This window comes from Schistocerca nitens, chromosome 11 (assembly GCF_023898315.1).
Source record: "Schistocerca nitens isolate TAMUIC-IGC-003100 chromosome 11, iqSchNite1.1, whole genome shotgun sequence".
Classification (NCBI taxonomy): Eukaryota; Metazoa; Arthropoda; class Insecta; order Orthoptera; family Acrididae; genus Schistocerca; species Schistocerca nitens.
In genome coordinates, this window is record NC_064624.1 from 59,905,489 (window position 1) to 59,927,789 (window position 22,301).

A 22,301-nucleotide genomic window follows, 5' to 3' on the forward strand; every position below is an offset into this window, starting at 1 on the left:
CCGTGGTATTCCACTGTCCACCGAATCTACACAACATACTCGTCCATCCTTACATGACCCCTGCTACCAATCCCTTACCTCGTGGCTCGTACCCCTGTAATAGACCTAGATGAAAGACCTGTCCCATACATTCTCCTACCACCACCTACTCCAGTCCGGTCACTAACATCACCTAGCCCATCAAAGGCAGGGCTACCTGGGAAACTAGCCGTGTGATCTACAAGCTAGGCTGCAACCACTTCTTGTGGGCATGACAACCAGCAAGCTGTCTGTTCGCATGAATGGTCGCTGACAAACTATGGCCAAGAAACAAGTGGACCACCCTGTTGCTGAGCACACTGCCAAACGTGACATCCTTCATTTCGATGACTGCTTCACAGCCTGATCCGTACGGATCCTTCCCAGCAACATCAGCTTTTCTGAATTGCGCAGGTGGGAACTTTCCCTGCAATACGTCCTATGTTCCCGTATCCCTCCTAGCCTCAACCTTCGTTAGTCTCTGCCCTCACCCATCCTGCCCCCTCCCTGTTCCCATTCCAGCAATACACAGCCGTCATTTCACCGCCACACCCAGTCTTTTAATTTCTTTTATTTCTCTCCTTTCCGCTACTTACCCCATCCCCCCTCCGCACCTTCTCTCCTGCCCTTTGTCTAAACAACAACACTTCACTGTCCGCCACTCTCACCGTACTATCCCTCCCCCTCCCCGCCACAGCCTCCTCCTTACCCCCACCCAGTCGCGACTCCAATCGTGCACTGCTGCTGCTGCTCGCTATGTAGTTTCAGCTCTCTGAGACTGGTGTGTGTGTGTGTGTGTGTGTGTGTGTGTGTGTGTGTGTGTGTGTGTGGTGTACTGCTGACAAAGGCCTTAATGGCCGAAAGCTTTAATTGTGTGAATCTTTTTGTTGTGCCTGTCGCAACTCAGCATCTCCGCTATATTGTGAGTAGCAACTTTCCTTCTATGGTATTGTTAAAACCATTATATGTTTTTTGTTGTACTGTCGCCACTTGGTGAGTAGTGTTTTTTATCCATCCAATTACATTGTGTTTGCGAGTAAGAAGATTACATTATTTATAATGTTTTCAGTCGCACAGTTTCATTCAGTGTGATATCTGCTCACTTTGCACAGGCAGAGCTATACGCTACAGGACACGCTTACACCCTCGCCGTGGTGGACGTTCCGATGGTTAAGCTGCCCAGTCACTGCCAGCGAGTTTCTGAGTAATATTTTGGGCTGATACTTTAAGGCTGATGTTGATACGTCGTTTGCAGTTTCCATTAGATTTTCGTACATTCTGTTACACTTTGTAGAGAGTGTCTGTGACTCGGAGACTTGTACGGTTTACCGTATCACCGTTCCAGGACGTACCTGCCGAGCAAGATGTCCCACGTGGTGCAGCTGTGGCGGGCAGAGCTGGCGCGGACCAACGAGAAGGCGGGGCAGTCGCTGGCGGACCCCGCCGACTACCCCAACCTGTTCGCCGGCCTGTCGGACGCCCTCCAGGCGGAGCAGTTCCTCGCGGCCGAGAGGGGGCGCCGACTGCCCGCGGCGGCGGCGGCCGGCATTCCGGTGGGTGGAGCTGCTCGGCGTACACTGGTGGAAAGTAAAATGACGCACTGGAGTGGGGCTTCGTGTTAGACGAATTTTCTAGTGAAGTTAAGGTTATCGATTCAGCTATTTTTCTACAACCCCCTACACATACACACATTCGTGCACAGAGGAAGTTGTACAGGTGTCAGATATAATAGTAAACCTCCATTTACACGTGTGCGTCTCGCACCTAGTTGTTGTGCACCTGTGCTCCTCTGGAGGGGCGCGCGTGTAATTCACTCCTCCTCCTCGACATGTGCGTGAGAGTGAACCCGTCTGCACCTAGAGGGACGTGACTTCACGACTCTAGTGACTGGGCTACACCTGCAGGTTAAATGTGTACGTGTGGCTGGCTGGTGGACAGTCGATTGTCGATCAGGGTCGGCCAGGTTTGCCGGTGACGTTGACTGGCGAGGCTGTGGCATTAGCAGTCTGAAGATTGCGTAACAGCACTTTTAAGGCAAAACACTTACTAGGCTCTTAACAGTTTCAGTGAACAGATCAGTAATATGTGAAGTAGTTTATAACAGTGAAAACAATCGAGTTTTGACAAAATAAATTAACTGGATAGATAAAAAATCAGTTCACCAAGTGGCAACAGAACACACACATAAAAGAAGGCTATAACTAGGCAAGCTTTTGGAGCCAGTGGCTCCTTGTTTGGCCAGAAGGGTTGAAAGAGAAGGAAGAGGGATGAAGGCAAAGGACTGGAGAGCTCTAGGAAAAGGGCAGATTTTGGGAAAGTCACCCAGAACCGCGGGTTAGGGGAGACTTACCAGGTGGGTCGAGAAGGAAAGACTGATTGTCGGGGACTGCATCCGATGAGATTTGAAAATCGGACAGCTTAAACATGGAAGACACGGTAATATGCGAGGTGGAGATTACTGCTTAAAAATTGTGAATGAGTTAGTAAGAGTGAAAAGCTAAGTGCATTGTACCTAACAGAGGTGGGAGGGGGGGGGGGTTGCGCTGTGAAAACTAGACGGGTAAGACAATGAAAGCTCTAGAAAACTAATACAGAGACGGGAAAAGAGTAGTTACAGTGAAGAAATGCTGAGATAGAAGAAATTAATGTAATTTGAGGTCAGGCGGGTGGCGAGAACCGAGGGCATGTTGTAACGCCAGTTCCCACCTGTGGAGTTCCGAGAGACGGGTGTCTGGGGGAAGAATCCAGGTGGCTCTTGTGTCGGAACAGGCACCGAGCTCACTATTGCCATGTTGTAGAGCACGCCCTGCTACAGGATATTGTGTGTTGCCAGTATACACCCTCTACTTATGCCCATTCATCCTAATTGATAATTTGGCAGTAGTCACGCCGATGTAGAAGGTCGAACAGTGTTTACGTAACAGCTTGTATATGACGGCTCGTTCCACAGCTGGCTCTCCCTTTGATAGGATATGTTTTGCCAGTGACAGGGCTGGTATAGGTGGTGGTAGGAGAGTGCACGGGTGAGTCTTGCAGTGGGGACGGACACGGTGGTAGGAGCTGTAGGGTAAGGAGATGGGGAAAGAAGGAGCAGAGGGTCTGCAAGGATTGGAGATTGAGGAGGTTGGGAGGGCGACGAAAAGCTGTGATGAGCAAAATATCAGACAGTCTTTTGAGGGCACAATTTTAGTAAGTCACGGCCTTGTCGAAGCATCTGATTAATACATTCGAGATCAGGATAATACTGAGTGACAAGTGGTGCAGTCCAGAGTTCGTTTTTGAAGGGACCAGAAGTAGCAGGATTGGATGTGATGGCTCAGGAAATTGCTTTTGAACTACATTGGTGAAGTTATTACATCCAGTGAAGGCTGCGGCGAGGATGATGGAGTATTGCTGTAAAGAGTCTGCATCCAAATAAATATGCTTGCCTCAAATGCCGTGCTGCATCGGAGAGAATGTTTGACGTTGAAAGGATGGCAACTGTCAAAACATAAGTACTGTTGTTTGTTAGTAGGTTTAACGTGGACAGAAGTGTGTTGCTGGCCTTTGATGAGGATGAGATCAACATCAAGGAGAGTGATTGGCGATTCAGAATAGGACAATGTGAAATTGATTGGAGAAGGTATTCAGAGATTCCGTGAATTTTAGCAGGTCAGCCTTACCGCGAGTCCATATGGTAAAGATGTCATCAGTCTACCTTTGAGGTACTCCAAAAGGCCTAACATTGAAAGTCCCTGTTTATGGATGCAATCCTACTCTACGCCATGCTCTTTTACAGTTTCAGATACAGCAATCTCTTGCTCTTACCCTATTAATCTGTGACTTATATGCCTCATCATCTGATTTCCACTCCACCAAACTTCTCTCCTACAAAATCCTGCAGTTATCTGTCCCTCAGTTTTCCGTGGATGGCATCCACTTTCACAGGCGTACGTTCAATCAGGTGCTGGAAGGTTTCTTGGTGAATGGCAGACCATTCTTCATACAATGCTGCACTGAGAGGTATCGATGTCGGTCGGTGAGGCCTGGCACGAAGTCGGCATGCCAAAAAATCCCGAAGGTGTTCTATAGAATTCAGGTTAGGACTATTTGCAGGCCAGTCCATTACAGGGATGTTATTGTCGTGTAACCACTCCGCCATGCATTATGATCAGGTGCTTGATCTTATTGAAAGATGAAATGCCATCCCCGAATTGCTCTTCAACAGTGGGAAGCAAGAAGGTGCTTAAAACATCAATTTAGGCCTGTGCTGTGATAGTGCCACACAAAACAACAAGGGGTGCAAGCCCCTTCCGTGAAAAACACGACCAAACCATCACACCACCGTCTCCGAATTTTACCGTTGGCATTGCACGCGCTGGCAGATGATGTTCACTGGGCATTTGCCATACCCACACCCTGCCATCGGATCACCACATTGTGTACTGTGATTTGTCATGCCACACAACGTTTTTCAGCTGTTCAATCGTCCAATGTTTATGCTTCTTACACTGAGCGAGGCATCGTTTGGCATTTACCGGCACGATATGTGGCTTACGAGCAACTGCTCGACTGTGAAATACAGGTTTTCTCACCTCCCAACTGTCATAGTGCTTGCAGTGGATCCTGATGCAGTTTGGAATTCCTGTGTGATGGTCTGGATAAATGTCTGCCTAGTACACATTACGACCCTCTTCGACTGTGGTCGGTCTCTGTCAGTCAGCAGACAAGGTCGGCCTGTGCACTTTTGTCCTGTACGTGTCCCTTCATGTTTCCACTTCACTGTCACATCGGAAACAGTGTACATAGGGATGCTTAGGAGTGTGGAAATATCACGTACAGAGATATGACGCAAGTGCCACCCTATCACCTGACCACGTTTCAAGTCCGTGAGTTCTGCGGAGCATCCCATTCTGATCTCTCACGATGTCTAATGACTACAGAGGTTGCTGATATGGAGTACCTGGTGGTAGGTGGCAGCATGGTGCACCTAATGTGAAAACGTATGTTGTTGTGGGTGTCCAGATACATTTGATAACATAATGTAAAATATGTAAAGAGCAATACTGGAAAGCACCTTGCCCGGCAGAGTAAATAACACACAGATGTGTAAAAGCCAGAATAAAAAGTTTAAGAGTAACTATAATCTATAAAACGGAATCTTTCATTGTTGCAAATGATTAAACGTAACTGCAAGTGTAGGGTATTTAGCAAAACAGTGGCTATTAATTAAAGTCTCCGTAGTCGACGACGCATCGGCAGTGTAATGTGAGTGGCGCCGCCTCGTGACTTCTGTGTATGAAGTTCTCGTTTTTCTATGACAGAGGCGGCGGAAGAAGGCACAGTCTCCTCACCACCGGTGGCCGGTGCGCGCGACTGCACACCGAGTTGCTGCGGTGGTAGACTCTGCTCAAACTCGTAGGTTTCTCAGTACTTCAGAATAAGCGTCCTGTCGGTGCAGTTGTGTGTGCCGGCCACCGGCAGGAGGAGACCGGGCCTCCTTCTGCGAGCTCTGCTCGGTAGCTGAGACCGGTAATTGTGAACTGTAAAATTTGTGTGATCTTAATGGACTTTACAAATAAGGACTGACAGTTTGTCCACTGTGTTACAATCCGAGGCACACAGACGAGCGGTGTTGCGAGAGGAACGTCGGCAGGTTGTGGTAGGCGCTTCACTGTGGTGCCGGCTGGCATTCTGAATAGTACCGCTTCTGTGCAACCTGGCAAGTGACGCAGTACGGGAATTGGCACTTATGTTGTACAGTGACTACTGGTGGCGACAGCATTATGTGGCGGATGTCTCGAGCCCTACGTACTTCGGGAGGATTGTCTGGTATCTGGTAGGCAAGGAGTAGGGATCGTGCCGGTCGACACAGTCCCCTTGTATCTACAGTGTTTATTAACACTGCACGGTGGCCAGAGCAGCATATCTGTCTTTTGTAGAATGAAGTAAGGTTCTCGTAGGTGTTAAGTTTTCGCGCTCTGTGCACACCTTTTTTGTTGGCACAGCTTGTGCCCTTCAGTTGTCCCTTTACTGACCTTCAGACACTTCAACTGCTCTTCTCAGCTACAGAATGTTTTTAGAGAATAATTTCTAATTTCATATTACACCAATATAACATGTGTATTGCAGTGCCTTAAAATTTATTTGAGGGCTGGAAGTGCAATATATTTTTACCTATCTTATTGGGTGTAGATCCCAACAAAATTTCATTGTAGGCATTCAAACATCACCCTCCCTCCCCCCTCCCCCTCCCTCCCCCTCCCTCTCCCTCCCACCCTCCCTCTCCCTCCCCCCTCTCCCCCCCTCCATCTCCCTCCCCCCTCTCCCCCCTCCATCTCCCTCCCCCCTCCCTCTCCCTCCCCCCTCTCCCCCCTCTCCGCCCCTCTCCCCCTCCCTCTCCCCCTCCCTCTCCCCCTCCCCCCCCTCCCCCACCCCCTCTCCCCCTCCCCCTCTCCCCCTCCCCCACCCCCTCTCCCCCCTCTCCCCCTCCCCTCCCCCCTCCCCTCCCCCTCTCTCCCCTCCCCCTCTCTCCCTCCCCCTCTCTCCCTCCCCCTCTCTCCCTCCCCCTCTCTCCCTCCCCCTCTCTCCCTCCCCCCTCTCTCCCCCTCTCCCTCCCCCTCTCTCCCTCCCCCTCCCCCTCTCTCCCTCCCCCTCCCCCTCTCTCCCTCCCCCTCCCCCTCTCTCCCTCCCCCCTCTCCCTCTCTCCCTCTCTCCCTCCCCCCTCTCCCTCTCTCCCTCCCCCCTCTCTCCCTCCCCCCTCTCTCCCAACCCCCCTCTCTCCCAACCCCCCTCTCTCCCAACCCCCCTCTCTCCCTCCCCCCTCTCTCCCTCCCCCTCCCTCCCCCCTCTCCCTCCCCCCTCTCGCTCTCCCCCTCCCACCCCCTCTCTCTCCCTCCCCCTCTCTCCCTCCCCCCTCTCTCCCTCCCCTCCTCCTCCCCCTCCCCTAACCCCCCTAACCCCTCTCTTCCCCCTTCTCATCCCCTCTCCCCTCACCACTTTATCCCTCCCCCTCTTACCCCCTCTCCCCTTACCACTTTATCCCTCCCCTTCTATCCCTCTCTCTCATGCTTTCCTTTTCTTCTTCTTTTCCGCCAATATAGTAAGATTAATGTGCTCATATTATCTGTTGCGTTATTGATTGTACCACACACACTAGTAAGAGGTATTTCCTGATGTATGATTAGACTGTATTGTCTACTGTATAAATTGCTTTCTGTTATTTTATTTATGTTCATGTCTTTGAAGTAAAGTGAACAAATAACATGCAGTAATGCAAACTATTCACTTATGGATTCTTTAAATTTGTTTCAGTTTTTGTATATTGCTAGTGAGTCTGGTAATTATGGCCATATTATGAATCAACTTCCGTTTTCTTTTTCATTAAATACTTCATGTTATTGACTTTTAGACACAGTTTAATTGTGATCTCATAATGCCCGCCTCAAACGAACACCAATTCGTGACTTTTACTTCTGCCGTTGTACGACTCTATACTTCAACTTGCACTACTACAACTACAAAAAATCTTGACACAATGCCCTGTGAAGGTGTAACTAAAATACAAAAATAGTAACATAAAAGATATGTGTGAGTTGACATAAAAACTTTGATTTTAGGTTTAAGTTTTGTGTAGATTTATTGCAATATCATTATGTTTGACCATTAAAAAATGTTTGTTGTAATTACATTTACAGAAATTAATTTAATAACATAAAACAATTTTTTGAGTATGTTTTAATGATAAAAGAATTATTAAAATTTATTATTGTCATAGATTTCTATGTGAAAGAAACACTGCATATCTGTAACTTTAGAAGGGAAACTATGAAGAGTTAACTCGATGTATGAAAGTGACGAAATGAACTGATGGATACCACTTTGTGTGAAGAGACTGGTGTCATATAAAAGTAACTCTCATACCTCTAAAAACAGTACATCCTCCATCAATGTCTCTCACAATAGCTCCATTGTAACATACAGGGTGAGTCAAAATGGACTTTAAAACTTTGGAATGATAGAGAAATTTATTGACATAACTTACACAATCAGTATATGTGTCATAGCAGACAACCTCAAGTTTCACATAAAAGTGTTGTTTTGGTTCACTGCAACTACTGTTTGTGATGTACCAAATATCCCACCAGGAATCAATTTCTTCCCACACTTGTTGCAGCAAATCAGGCATAACTTGGGTAATGGCAGCGTAGATTTTTCAGGGCCGGTAAATTGTTTGGTAGTTGAGGAATGTACACACAGTCTTTAATGGAACCCCAGAGAAAGAAATCCTCTGGTTTCAAGTCTGGTGGCCACGCGATTTGCCCTTCACAGCCAGTGCACCCACCTAGGAAGTGATTATCTAGGCAGCATCAAACTTCTGTGAGAAATGAGGTGGTGCACCGTCTTGCAGGTAGTAAACCGTCATGTCTCAGTCTTCTTCATTGATCGATAGAATTAACAAAGTTTCCAAGCGTGTCCAGATACTTAATACCAGTGACAGTTTTCTCCACGAAGAAGAAAGGACCGTACACTAACTTTCTGGCTGTCACTAACGTGTTCCAGCGACACATGTAGATTTTCAGTGCCCCATATTCTGCAGTTGTGGGTGGTCACCGTGTCACTGATAGGAAACGTTGACTGATTGGTGAAGATTATTGTGTTCAGGAATTTCATGTCGTCCTCTGTCCGATGCAACGTTTCTGCACGGAATTCCCCACGAGCAACTGTATCTGGATCACTGACGTGCTGTACCATTGTGAATCTGTACAGTTTCAATTGTAAATATCTACACCGTACTCGTCAAAGAGTCTTTTGTGGAATGCAAGTGCTGTGAAACACGCGTTGTCGATTTTTGATGGCTGCGGGCAAAGATCTCCCTAACATGTTCAACATAATCCTTGACACGCAGGCGTCCTGGCGATTTATTGTGTCACAGTGAACTGAACAAAGTTCTTGTGCCGAGAATGATTTGTAGGCTCACTCGGAGGTTCTGTAGCGTATTCGGCACGAACTTTGTGCCGAACATTGCAGAGTTCGTTTCACGAAAACGAAACGCATAATGAGTACACTCTGTAACAGTGAAAGTAGCCATTTTAACTGCATGCTTTGCTGGTGTTCTTGGTGGCGGAATGGGGACTGGTGCAGCACGTGAATCGACGTAGATTGTCTGCTAAAAATGACACATCTACTGATTCCATAAGTTATTTCAGTAAATTTCTATATCGTTCCAAAGTTGTAAAGTCCTTTTGACTCACCTTTTAGTGTACAATTTTAGAAGAGTATTTGTGTGGTTTGCAGATGAACCACGAGCGCAATCCGATAGAGGAGATGAAGGCAGCGGAGGCAGCAGGCACTTTCCGCTACGTGCCGGAGGCGTCGGGGGCGGCAGTGGAGGCGGATGAGGGCGATGGCGGGCCGCCTCACCGGTTGGGAGGCACAGGCTCTGATACAGGTGAGGCAGCTTAGTGTTCCTGTCCTGTCCCACCCCCAGGCTTAAAAAGCAGTGGCAAATACTATGTGCCATAGTTACCAGTTTCTTGTGCTGCACCTTACTGATCACAAGCAAAAACACCTCTCTACTCCAGCTTGTCAAAAACCTTTTCACTGGCCAGATTTGCTTTTCCTTTTAAACTCTTAGAATGTGGCTCATGTAATAGTGGGAGGTTCTGAATAAGTTACCTAAAAGTAACATTACATAAGGAAGGAGATTTACTTACTTGACACCATGTATTCTCGTTTTTGGAATTGACGGAACATAAAGTTTGTTTCCACAAATCTTCCACACGGCTTTCTCTTGTTACGTGTGAGACATCCCACATCTATGAAGTTTCTTGCCAGATGCACGAGAGAATGCCAGCACCTAACTCGGCCAGCATACCACCGACGCGTTTGGGAAGCTCGTCGATAGTTGAAGGAAGTGCAGGGACGTGCACCTTATCTTTAACGTATCCCGACAGAAAAAAGTCTGAGGGTGTCAGATCGGGAGATCTCTGTGGACGAGCTGTGTTCCCGAGCCGTCGGACTGAAACGAGAACAGTGCGACATAGGTACACTGTGATGTTTCGGTGATTGTGTGGAGGGGCCCGATCTTACTGGAAAATGCATACACGCGTGTCCTCTCGAATTTGCGGCATCAGGTAGCTCTGCAACATATCAGGATATGTAATTCAGGGTTTAAACGACCCAGGACAACCGGGAGATCCAGGAAAAACCTGGGAATTTTTTCATCCGAGAAAAAAGCTGGGAATTTTTGGAATTCTGGGAATTTTTCATTGTTTTTATTTTCAGTTAAATTTTTGTAATTTTGACTGGTAAGAACCAATACTTTAACAAAGGTTATTACGGTGTACTGGTACTGCAGAATAAAACTACAGCAATAAAATGTGAATGAGAGAAAAAATAAAACTTAAATTGCAAAAGAAATGTGCCATATACAACAACAAAACACAGTGCTCATACAAGCGTCTGCCAACAGCAAAGTGTGTCAGAAGCTTTAGGAAGACTATGCAATGCTCTGTAACAACAAATTGCCTCCGATGAGCATGGTGTCACAACTGTTAACATTAGATTTGTTTCAGCAGTTACGAGTGGGATCGTGCGCAAGTGCAGTTGAGTAGTATCTTCTTCCGCTTCTGGCTAGAGAAACGTGGCTGTGTAAGCAGTCACAGCAAAAAAAAAAGCAGCTAGATGCTACCGGGAAAAATTTTACTGGCGCGCCCAAGCTTCCAGATTCATATTCTTGAGAAAAAAACCTTGTTTTACAAAGCGCCTATTATCCAGCACACGTTGGTCTATCAATTATTCATATGACTTTGAAGCACGTCCCTTTTGGTTTTTGAACATATTCTAAGTTGATTTCCGAAAGAATCATAAGTTGATTTGTGAATGCGTGCATAGTGTACATGATGTCTGTCAGTGGAATCCTCATCACATCTAGAAATAAACTTTCCTGCAGACAAAAGGGGCTATACGAGCTGAGCGGAGTAGAGCTGAATGGAAGAAAGCCAACCACTGTCCCGTTACGTGGTTGATTGGGTTTGTGAATGATGAGTATTGTTATGATTACCAATGAAATCCATAGATTCAAGACTACCAGAGTGGGAATAAATGACTAACAGGAATAACAGGTAAGAAAGATTACATATTATCTTCTCGGTGTACCCAAGAAAATGAAATTTTAGCAGAAAATTTTTGGCCAGATCGCTATATTAGTAAGGGCCAGTTGTACAGTCTCTGGCTATCAGCTGCTTTAATGTCTATTTTGGAAGTAGCACAGAAAATGCGTTGTACGAACATGTAACAATGCCTAACCGGAGAATAATCACGGGATAACTGAACCGCTGATTGTGGCAGAGTTAGTGAAGTTAACCGGCAAATAAGCTTTGACATTGGCAGGAATAAATACAGAATTAGTGATGACAAGACTGTTCGTTAGAACGAGGAAGGAGAGGAAATGGGGACATCATTTAAATTATGGAAGAATGTGACAATTCCAAATTTATATAGAAATTTCGCACTGCTACTTTTCGATCTCATGCTTGAGAAACTGGAGTGTATGAATGAAGTGTGAAACTGTTTCCTAACATAAAGATTTTTGCTTGTAGAAGGCCTAATAGGCATTTGATATTGGTACTTCATGAATTAGATTAGATGACCATTTGTGCCAAAACAGTCTCGTTTATTTGGTGTATTTTACAATTGCTGCAGTATTAGAAAGGCCTAATTTGTTTTATCTAGCAGACAGTGACAAAATAGGCGTAATCAGATCGAGAAACCACATCAGTCTTGGGTCCTGTTCGTAGTAACAGCTTTTTAAGTATTGGATGACGACATTTTGATTTTTCATGTAGCAAAACGTTTGACGAACTTTGATGAGGTAATAGACTCTTTCTTAGAAAGGAAAGCATGCCATGTAAAGCTGTAGCAAGATTAGAGAGGAAAAAATTCTAGATGTTAAGGATTGAAGAAATGTGTACTGTCTTGCTTGTCTCTTGTCTTTACTAGTTTTATGTATCCTATACTTAATTTTATGTCACACAAAGCAGCAAGTTGTTAGCTAATAGGGAATAAAGAGGGCAAATTTTCTGAAGAGATATATATATATATATATATATATATAATATATATATATATATATATATATATATATATATATATATATATATATATATATATATTTTTTTTTTTTTTTAAGGGGGGGGGGGCAGGATGTCAGACCGGGTGACTGTAAGCAGGAGAGGCACCACAGGACATTTTAATTTCCACTATCCTGAATATAGTTTGATGGCATCCAGTACAAAATATACACGTTTCAATTCCACAGAGCGAAATACAGTAACGTGTGATAGAAGAATGCTGTCTGAAGAGCTGTGGCGCTGCACTTTGGCACACTTAAGACCAAATAGCATGTCTTCCATTTCCTCGAACACATGTTTCATGCATCAGACTCTTCAGAAAGGTGTGTGCTACAATATGAACGTATTTTTGAAAATTCGTTTTTTTTTTTTTTTTTAAACATCCTATCTCAAATGCTCGAGGGACACCACTATTTAGTATTGACCCAGTTCGGAAATATCGTAGATACGGGGCTGATGCGCAGAGCAGTCTGAGTTATAATAGGGAAGTGGGTAGTCTCCACGTGACCCGTGTTTACATTTAGTTACATTCCTGTTTCCTGTTTGTTTACTGTACTCATGTCAAATGAAAACAAAATGGATTTCTGTGTCCGGGAGCTATCATGTGAATTAAAATGCATTCACATAATTACGGAAGGCTAAAATACGTTATTAGTTTCAGATTTTATTTTATTTCCGCCTTTCTGACAGTTAAGCATTAATTGCCTTGCAGAACAATGAAGTTACTTTTGTCGGTTTGCTTAAGAAATTTTCTTTTATTAATCTTTTCTGCTGAGGCAGTCAATATATTTAAAATGAAGTGTTTAATTCCACACTATTCACTAGTTTCAACTGTTCAGTGCATTTCAAGTGTACGTTTTCATCTTCTAGCACGTATGACTTTATGTCATAAAAAAGAACCAAACATAAGATAACAAAGTACTGGTACTCAAGAAAATTGACATCCCGAAAACCACATTGAAAAGCTTAATATCATGTCGGGGCCTACTTCACTGGGAATCTGGGACTCTCAATTAAAAATCAGCTCTTTTATAATGAGCCATTTAGAAGAATTTCAAGCCCAGATCAGACATCTACATCATTATTAAAAAATTTACTGGCACATTTGTGTGATATATCTTAAAATGTAGTATGCGCATAAGAGATCAACATTATATGTGAAAGCTTAGCTTCTCTTGCAGCGTATTGGCCTTAGAGACCAATATTACATGTGAAAGCTTTGCTTTTCTTGTAGCAACACTCTACAAATTTAAACCATTAAGTTTTCCTGTTCACGTGTTTGGGCTACTTAACAGTGATGTTGCTATTTGCTGACTACACCACATGTCCGAAACTCTTCATATCCGCTGTCATTGGCTGGTGAGATCACGTGACATGAGCTATGACTGGGTTAAAAAAACGCATCGCAATCTCAATTTCAATGCTTCGGAAAGTAAAATGCGGTTTTTGGTGGAATTCGAATTTATACTTTGTAATACAAAAATATGCAGCGTATGTGTTGCTGCACATCAAACATCTTTCCAAAACGTGGTTTTTTCCCTCCCGAGTTTCATTTTCTAAAGCACCGAGAAGTTCTACGCCCATGTATAAAACCATAACCATTCAAAGGATTGATAAGTTATACAGTTGTGAAAGAAAATATACTGTCAGTTAACAGGGAAAAAGTGTATTTTTAGCTGATAAATCTGGGAGAAACCCGAGATTTTTTTTTTCGTTGTCCGCGTATACGCCCTGTAATTCCTGTGACAGCCTGCCTGTGGAAATAAAATACAGTTGGTTCACTTTGATGGAAGTCAGTGCACAAAAGATCTTCACATTTTTAGAGTCTAGTGTGTGTTCAGAGACTTCAGGCAGGTTCTGCATACCCCGTATCAGCACTTCGTGGTGGTTAATGCTTTCACTAAGGTGGGATTTGGCCTCATCACTGAGCTAGCACTATCTTGGCAAGAAAATTATATTCATTTTTCCCTCCTGTTAATCATCTCCATACAGAAATAATAATGTCTCTGTCATTACGACTTTAGACCTGGAACAGTTGCAATTGATACATCTTACACTGCAGTCGCCATCATAAAATTCCCCCTGCTTTTGACTGAGAAACATTCAGCTTCAAACTTGCTCTATTTGTAGACTTCTTTTGACTCGGTGCGTACATACCCCTCACAATGTGGCCTGCTACCCCCAGGCTATACAGACGGCCATGTGAACATATTGGGATTTTTGTTTTGCGTGGTTATTTCGCAAAAGCAGCTTCGATATGCCTCGTAGAAGACAGTGAGCGTCTTTCGACCGAGTTTCAAAGTTCGACCGAAGAACAATACTTGCCTACAGGGATTTACAGATTATCCTTCAGAGAAATCTGTAATTGTGTCTGACAGTTCCGAGCAACTGTGATGTGGATCTGTAATCGGTGCACGCAGGAGGGAACGACAGACTGACAGAGTCGATTCCACCCACCTCGTCGCACCGCTACGCGTGATGACAGGCGTATTTTTTGCACAGCAGTGACGGATCGTTCTGCCACATCAGGAACCGTATCACAACAACTTTGGTCTGCTGTGCAATAAGCAGTGTCCACGCATACTGTTAGATGTTGTTTGCCTTAGAGCGGACTGTCCGCAAGGCGTCCACTGCTGCTTTTACCACCAATGCCGACGCTGCGGGCGTTTGAGCCGACATCAGTGCGATGCACGATGGATGTGGACAACTGGGACAACTGAATGGAACGACATTGTTTCTACTGACAAATCCTGATTCCACCTGCTCTACCACGATTGGGAGATTAGAACTGGTCCTGCACCTTATGTTGTGGTTCAGTTTGGTACCAGATTCCAGTCCCACACCCTCTAAGTACACGTCGTCGGTACACTAAATGGCCAGCGTTACATGTCTGAAGTGTCAGAGGCTGTCATCCCCCCCGTAACTTCAGATCTTCCGACGGCCACATTTTGACAGGATAATGTGTGACCCCCCACATTGTGGCACGGAATGTTCGTGTCTCCTCTGTCCTCCATTGGATTGCATTGCTGCCTCGACCTCCCCGTTCTCCCGATCTCTCGTGTGTCGAAAATTTCGGTCGACGGCTACGGGATGACTGGCCGGGTATACACCACCCGCTGCTACACCAGATCGACTTCGGCGGTATGTGGAAGCAGCACGGATTGCTGTACCCCGAGAACACATCCGGAGTCTCTCCGATTCGATGGCGAGGCGTGTAGCGGTACTCGGCCAGCAGCGGCACCGACACTGGAGACCGATTTCGTCATCTTCTTCACTTCGCACGGTGTGTGTCTTCAGTGACGTGATGTTTGTACAAAGTGTTATCTCCGAAGTCAGTTTGGCTGTGATATCTCTGGTCTTTCTTGGCATTGCATTTTGTATGGCTAGCAGTGTATTTACTGTTCCTTTTAGGTAACTAATTTAGAATAATCCTGCTTACGGCGATTACAAGGAGCGGGAAAGTGAGGCAGCTGTGACATTTTTGTGCCAGTTAAGGCATTTTCCCGCAGTGTGGAATGTACGTTTGTGCGGTTACAGCGGTGGCGGTGGCGGTGGCGGTGGCGGCAGCGGCAGACCCGCAGCCAGCTTCGGCACCCCCGCCAGCTGCGGCTCCCGTCCAGAGGAACCCCGACCCGTTGCTCGACGAGGACGACATAGATATCGACATCGACAACCTGAATCTGGACGACAACGGCACGGAGAACCTGGTGAGCTCCCCGCATAGTCCCACATAGCTGCTGCGCAGTCTGCAACACGGGTCTGCTTTGACAGCGGCTGTGATCCGGTAGCGTATTGGAACAACCCGAAGACAAATTTTGTAGGGACCCATTGTGCTGTCGAGGTTTAACGTTATAATCTAGTCAATTATGGTATGTTGCCTGACCAAAAAAGTGAAGCCCCCAGAAGACACATTCAAATGTCAGTGTAACTTCACACACGTACTCGGTCGGCAGGTAGGTAATAGTTAGAACTGCAGTTCTCCCTGACAGGTGGGACGGCCACCAGAGTGTGTTACTTCTGTTTGTCTTACGTAAATTGACGGTAGATGGAGGAGTGGGAAGGAAATGTCGATATCGGCTGCAGTGGAACTTGGTGCAGAATTGGCTGTGACGAGTGAAAGTACGTGACGGAGCAGGACTCGAATCTCGGTTCCTGCGTACTAGGCAGGTGCACTGACTGGACACGGTGTTAATCTCGAGTACAAGGACTGTCTCGGTACGCTCCCCAGCTGACCCACACTCCCACCTAGCGTCACCCGTCCGCTGTGCTCCACGCTTGCTAATTTTTAGATTCCTGTCGGTTGTCAAACAGGTGCCGGAGGTTGTGGATTTATAGCTAGTTGAGGCAGCTTGGGTAGACGAATGCACGGTGTGTGTTCTTCCGGACGTGTCCGAAGGAACAGACACTGCACGAAATCTGCAGTGATTCCACATAAAGCCCTGATGCAGCTGACATCAATAGTTTCTTCCCTTTCCTTTCTCCCCCCTCCATCTTCATTTACATTAATATGTATCACAGCTGGAGGTTCCACTCGGTGTCTGTTCTTTCACAAATGCCTTAAAGAACGTACCCCACGCATTCGTGTAAGTGTTCAGTGTTGTTACTGAGCCTGGTAGGGTATTTTAGAGAGGTGAACATCATCAGATGTTGAGCGATCTCTGTGAAGGATGTGGAGATCCCACACATTTGTGACAGAGAGCGTCGTCACCATTCGACACAGTTTGAAGGGGGTCTTTTTGTACGTAACGGTATACGACAACACAAACTGCCACGTTCGGATTGGTGTTGTGACCGGCAAGGACGGACTGAGGATGAGTGTCGTCGCACTGTATTTGGTGGTGAATCGCACTTTTGCACCGCACCGAGTTACCACTGTCGTCAAATACAGTGGGGACCCGGATAGAGGTCCTGTTCTTACGTTTCGGAAAGGCACGGCCGTGTTGCTGTCGGCATCACTGTGGCGTGGGGTGCCGTACCGATAGTGAACTCCCGCGGTACAAAGGTAAATTGTGTTCTGTGTCCTCGCGGCTTACATCTTAAGTGAGAGTGTCGCAGTTCCATTTTTGGACACGCGCGGTACCCGTCTCGTAGAACTGTCTCGACAGTGTCGTGGCCGGCGAGGTCCTCGGCTCTCTCCCTGGTAGGACGTGTGTGTGACTGGCTCGGACGTGGATTCTGGCCCCGTGGCAGCTCTGGCATTCCGAGGACCAGTTATGATAGTTGTGGGCCATCTGGCACGCGAGTGGATACGACAGCTTTTTGATAGCCTCCTCGACGAAATCGGTGCTTGTGTTCGGGCTGGCCTGTGAATTTTCATTATACGCCCTTCTGAGCATTTCACTTTTTCTTCCGGCCAGTGTAGTTAAGAATGTGAATGATAATGTTCCAGAGGAGGAGGAGGACATACTTCCCACAAACTGTGTATGTCGTATTTGCGGAGCCTGTACTCGGAATAGTCTGCGAAATAATTTCTCTGCTTGTCGTGTGTGAGGAGAGAGTGTGGAGACTAGGTTGTGTGCAGAAGCAGACTGTTAATCATTTAATTTAAATATTATCAGTTAACAGATAGCATCCTTGTATAGCTCTTCTTTCCATTTTTCTTGCAATTTCTGAACTTCATTTTTATGTGTATATAAATATTAAGCTATATCTTCAAAAATACTGTTGAAGAGTTGGAACTGTTATTTGTATTTGGTATGTTGCTAAAACAGTAAGTGGTGTTATGATGTAGAGTAAGGCACTTCTTCAATTTATTCTGTGATGCCAAAACACTTAACAAAGATAGTTGCAGTAATGCTAATATTGCTGTGCAGGTTAGTTTGTTGTCATTTCTAGTTTTTCACCACATGCTATCTTCCCTCTGTCTTTTACTTTACTGGCAAATTTTTCTGTATTACCAGGTGGTTATAATTAAAATTTCCATATTTAACGTGCTATCACACGGAAAGTAATTACTGTAGGAGTACCAAACTGGGTAGCATTAATATCGAGGACACAGGAAAAAGAACTCGTGCAGAATCAGTTCAATTGAAACACTTCTAATGTGCTGCTTCAGTACGTCGTACCATTACATACCGGTACCATTACTGCTACACGAGTGGCTCAGTACGGTACCCGTCAGTGTCCAGAAGAGTCTGAAAGTGCAAAATTGTGTTCCGCACGGCAGAACGGAGCGTGTCCGTAGGTATGCTGGCTACCTCTCTCGATATGCTGCACTTCAGATCGGCACGTGGTTTAAATGCTCCCCTGGTAAATCCTGTCCTTAAGGCGGCTCCACAACCAGAAATCACAGGTAGTGAGATCGGGCGATCGTGTCGGCGAAGCATTAGGAAGCGATCGGCTGTTCGATAGTTACCAAATGTGTTTTGGAGAAGGGGTCAAACTTCACAAGTGTTGTGCGGTGGGCCTCCATCTTGCACAAAAACTGAGTTCGGTGCTTCTCTCCTGTACATGCCGGTGGAGTATATCGCAGTAATGCCGGTCAGTGACACTGCACGTCTTCGGTCCTCGAGTGCGATACTGTTCAAAAACAAATGGGCCGACGACGAATGTAGTCGTGAAGCCACACCGTACTGTAACACGTTCACCGTGCAGAGGAACTTCTTGCACAGTGTCCGGAGGTGAAGATACCCACACTCGGCAATTGTGTGTGTTCACCTCACGCGTCAGAGAAAAATGAGCTCCATCTGTCCGTAGGACGCTCCAGGGCCGGCGCTCGTCACTTTCAGTCCTTGTGAGAAAGTGGAGAGCGAAGTCGACACGTCGTCGTGTGTCCTGTGGTGCGACCGACTGTACGACACGGATCTCTTACGGGTGCCGTTTGAGAACGGTTCCGAGCACTTTCCGTGTAGTGGACCGCGGGATGTTCAGCTGTTTCGTGACACGGCACGCGCACTGCCTGACGATCGGGAATTGTGCGCAGTGTCGTCTGCCGTAGCAGCGGCGATTTTTTATCGACCGCCTGTGGTGCGACCGGTCGTCACCCTCTTCTCGGAGTGACGCCCAGTTCTCCGGTCGATTCGAAATTCGTCGTACTCGGCACGGCACGGGTGGAGAAAGAGGACCCTTCCGTAACCCTTTCAGTCGGTGATATTCCCGAAGTGCAGCTGCAGCATTACTGTTGTTCCGATAATAGAGCTTCACCAATAATGCTCTGCTCTTTTTGTCACAGCTCGTGTCGACACGTCAACAAGTGCACTGCGACCGGTCAGGTGTGTGAGACTACGAATCACGACGACTGATCACGGCACGGGTGGCCACAGTTGGAACTGGACGGTGGCGCCGTGATGCCTGGAAATTGTGCACCCCGTACAGTAATTAGTTTCCGTGTTATACTGTGTCGAATAGGGAAAGTTTAACTACAGCCACCCAGTATATTTTTCAGACTCTGCCTACTATTTTAATTCCCTGTGTAGTACGATTTGGTTTTGACAAGTGCCACATCGTGTGAAAGTATGAATGAATTAATAACTTTGTTCTTTTCCAGGTATAAACAGCAGGACCTGGTAAGTTTTTTTCCTGTGTAGCTTTTTGCTGTAAGAGTGGAAAAGTACAGCAGGAGTGACTAGCTGTCCAAAGTATGGGTCGATGCAACACACTCTGAAAGTAGTTTCTTAAGCTTCACGCAGTGCTCGGCGGAACTGCCGTAGCTTGCTAGCAGATACCTACTCTTTCTTCTCTCTCCTGTGCTGTCACTTTTTGAAGTTGTAAGGACTAGCACAATAGCAAATAGACAATTTCCGCTTTTCTTCATTTATTGAAAACCCAGTTTGGTATGTGTGATAAAGGTGAAGCAATAATACATTCTTTTTAGTAGCTTTGTAAATAATGTCAATCAGTTTTGATTCATATTACAAGGTTTAACTGTCATTTGGGTACTTTTATTGAACTCGTCCAAGGTAATAAACGATTGGAGTCATTAAAACGTAGCTATCGTGTACAGAAATACTGTAAGGTTGTTAATGGCTAGCGAGAGCTGCCAGTCTTGTGTAACAATAGGCTCTGTAAATTGTTCAGTGACCAATGTGCAGTGTAGCAGTGATACTTTGTGTGCCACGAGAAGAGAGGATCACAGCTTGACTGGCTGGTAGTTGAGAATGGTACAAATTCTTTATTTATTTATTTATTTTAAACACCTTATTTGATGGATTCAGTGTTTGCTAAGCGTAGGTTTGTCAATCAAGTGCACAAATGTACCATCTGAGTTTGTCAGATTTAACATCACGTTTGAAGCAGCTGTCTTGGTGTGCAGAAGTATTATGGCAGTAGTGGACAATGTACAATGTACAAGGTGCTGTGCAGGATAAAAACTAAATTGCTCCAGCTGCCAGATGTCTCGGTTATCTCTATTGTTAAGTGACTAACCAGGGGCATGGGAATCCGTCACAGTTGCACGTTGCATATCTAATGGTTTCCAGGGGAAGCAAAACTTTAAGTATTTAGTATAATTGTTGACCAAGTTTAAGCAGCTCTCGTAACGTACTCATTAAGAGATGTTACAGGTTTAACATAGACAGACAAATGTAGCAGTTAGAAACTGTGCATATTATGTCTCAAGGCAGTGTAACTCACGATGGTCGTATACCTGGACTGTATTCGTGTAGTATTTGAGAATGCGAGCACTTAGTGACTTCCAACATACTTAACACATAATTTCAAATCTTTAAGAGCTTTTTCTCACTGATACCCTCTTACAAAATGGTGAAGCGAAAAAAGTTTTTCTCTTACTTCATTTTCTCTGTTGAGTCAAACATCTGTATGAGGCATGACATTTTATTTTGTTACTTGTTTGCTACTAACTGTATTCGAACAGTTTGCAACAGTATCCACATATACCAGTGAATGTGTCTGCAAAATTACATCATTGTATAACACACAGCTCGGGAAATACGACATAAACACTGAGATGCGTGAAAAACTAGGGAGAGTGCAGATTACCCGGGCTATACTCACCCTGAGACTTCCAACAAATTTTCTTGCTCAGGTATTTAATGTCAAATTTCTAACACATTAATTCTTTTGCAACGTAATCAGCAGTTTGAAGCAGATTTAAACACGAGAGTTCATTTTTGTAAAAGTATCATTGTGTTACGGGTGGCAAGCAACTGGCCTCGCTTGCTTTTACAGATGCTTCCTTATACCGTCGAGCTTGTCTGTCAAATTAGTTGTCACTCAGGATTTCTCTGAAACACAGCTCTGTAGTCCATTTGGACAATATTCTGCATCACAGAGATTACTATTTAATTACCTACTGGCCTCAGAGCAATAAGAGAATAGCAGTTTGTTTTCTTGCGGCAGTTTTTAGAAAGGCTATTTTACAGTTTCTTAAATAAATCTACCAGTTACATTAATTCAGTTGCATTATTATAATAATTTGCTCGGTTCAGATGAACACACACATTACGCATCGGATCTGGTCAGAATATTGTAGTGAATTGCCGATTGAGAGTGAGTTTGTTACCATTGTACCCACCTGACAACTCTAGCCACTTTTGAGAGGTCATGTTTGTCACGTGTAAGATTCAGTGCCATGTTAAAAAATAAATTTCAGTACACATTGTCTTACATGCTACTCTTCACTTAGGGAAAGAGAAAAATAAATGAAATTAAAACTTCGTAACTTTGAAGCAACTAGTGGTGTCTGTCCAGAGTAATTTAAGGTGGGATGACTGTATTAAACTTAGCTGTAGAGAAGGCAGACACCAGACTTGGATTCATTGGAAAAAAACTGTGAAGGTGCAGTTCATGTGAGGAGGAGTTTACTAGCTAAACCCTTGTTCAATGATTTTGAGGTCTGGGAGTCTTAAAAGTTTGGATTAAGAGGGGGGGGGGGGCAACATGTTTCACCACAGGCCTCTTTTAGTCAGAAAGAATAATAATTTATTGAAATGTCATCAGAACTTTGAAACTCTGCTGAGAGTGTTCTCCCACTGAGTCCTGTCAGTCTGAATCTCTGTTTCATCAAAATCAGTTTTCTGGTTCAAAAGAATGTTTTTGAGACAACTCGTGCTGTTACTGCCATATTGCTAGACAGTGGACATCCCAACCCTACCCCTACGGCTGGCCTATATCACATTAGCTTTGGGGAGGATGCCCATGTAAAAAGCATTCTGTGCTGTTACAAATCTTTATTGACAGATATCCTCGGAAACTTGATCGATTTTGCTGACT

The 22,301-nt window shown here is 45.2% G+C and overlaps 1 protein-coding gene across 3 annotated transcripts in view; it reads left to right on the forward strand.

Annotated features, from left to right (window-relative positions):
• LOC126213591 (coatomer subunit beta') overlaps positions 1-22,301 on the forward strand; it is a 159,182-nt gene that overhangs the window by 134,137 nt on the left and 2,744 nt on the right. Inside the window, exons 14-17 of one of the 3 annotated variants that reach the window (XM_049941449.1) lie at positions 1,364-1,571; positions 9,295-9,448; positions 15,669-15,838; positions 19,618-19,636. In XM_049941449.1, coding sequence (XP_049797406.1) covers positions 1,364-1,571; positions 9,295-9,448; positions 15,669-15,838; positions 19,618-19,623 — 538 coding nt within the window. In that variant the 3' untranslated portion in view covers positions 19,624-19,636. The remainder of the gene's footprint in view (positions 1-1,363; positions 1,572-9,294; positions 9,449-15,668; positions 15,839-19,617; positions 19,637-22,301) is intronic. The other 2 variants (XM_049941447.1, XM_049941448.1) reach the window with 2 other exon arrangements.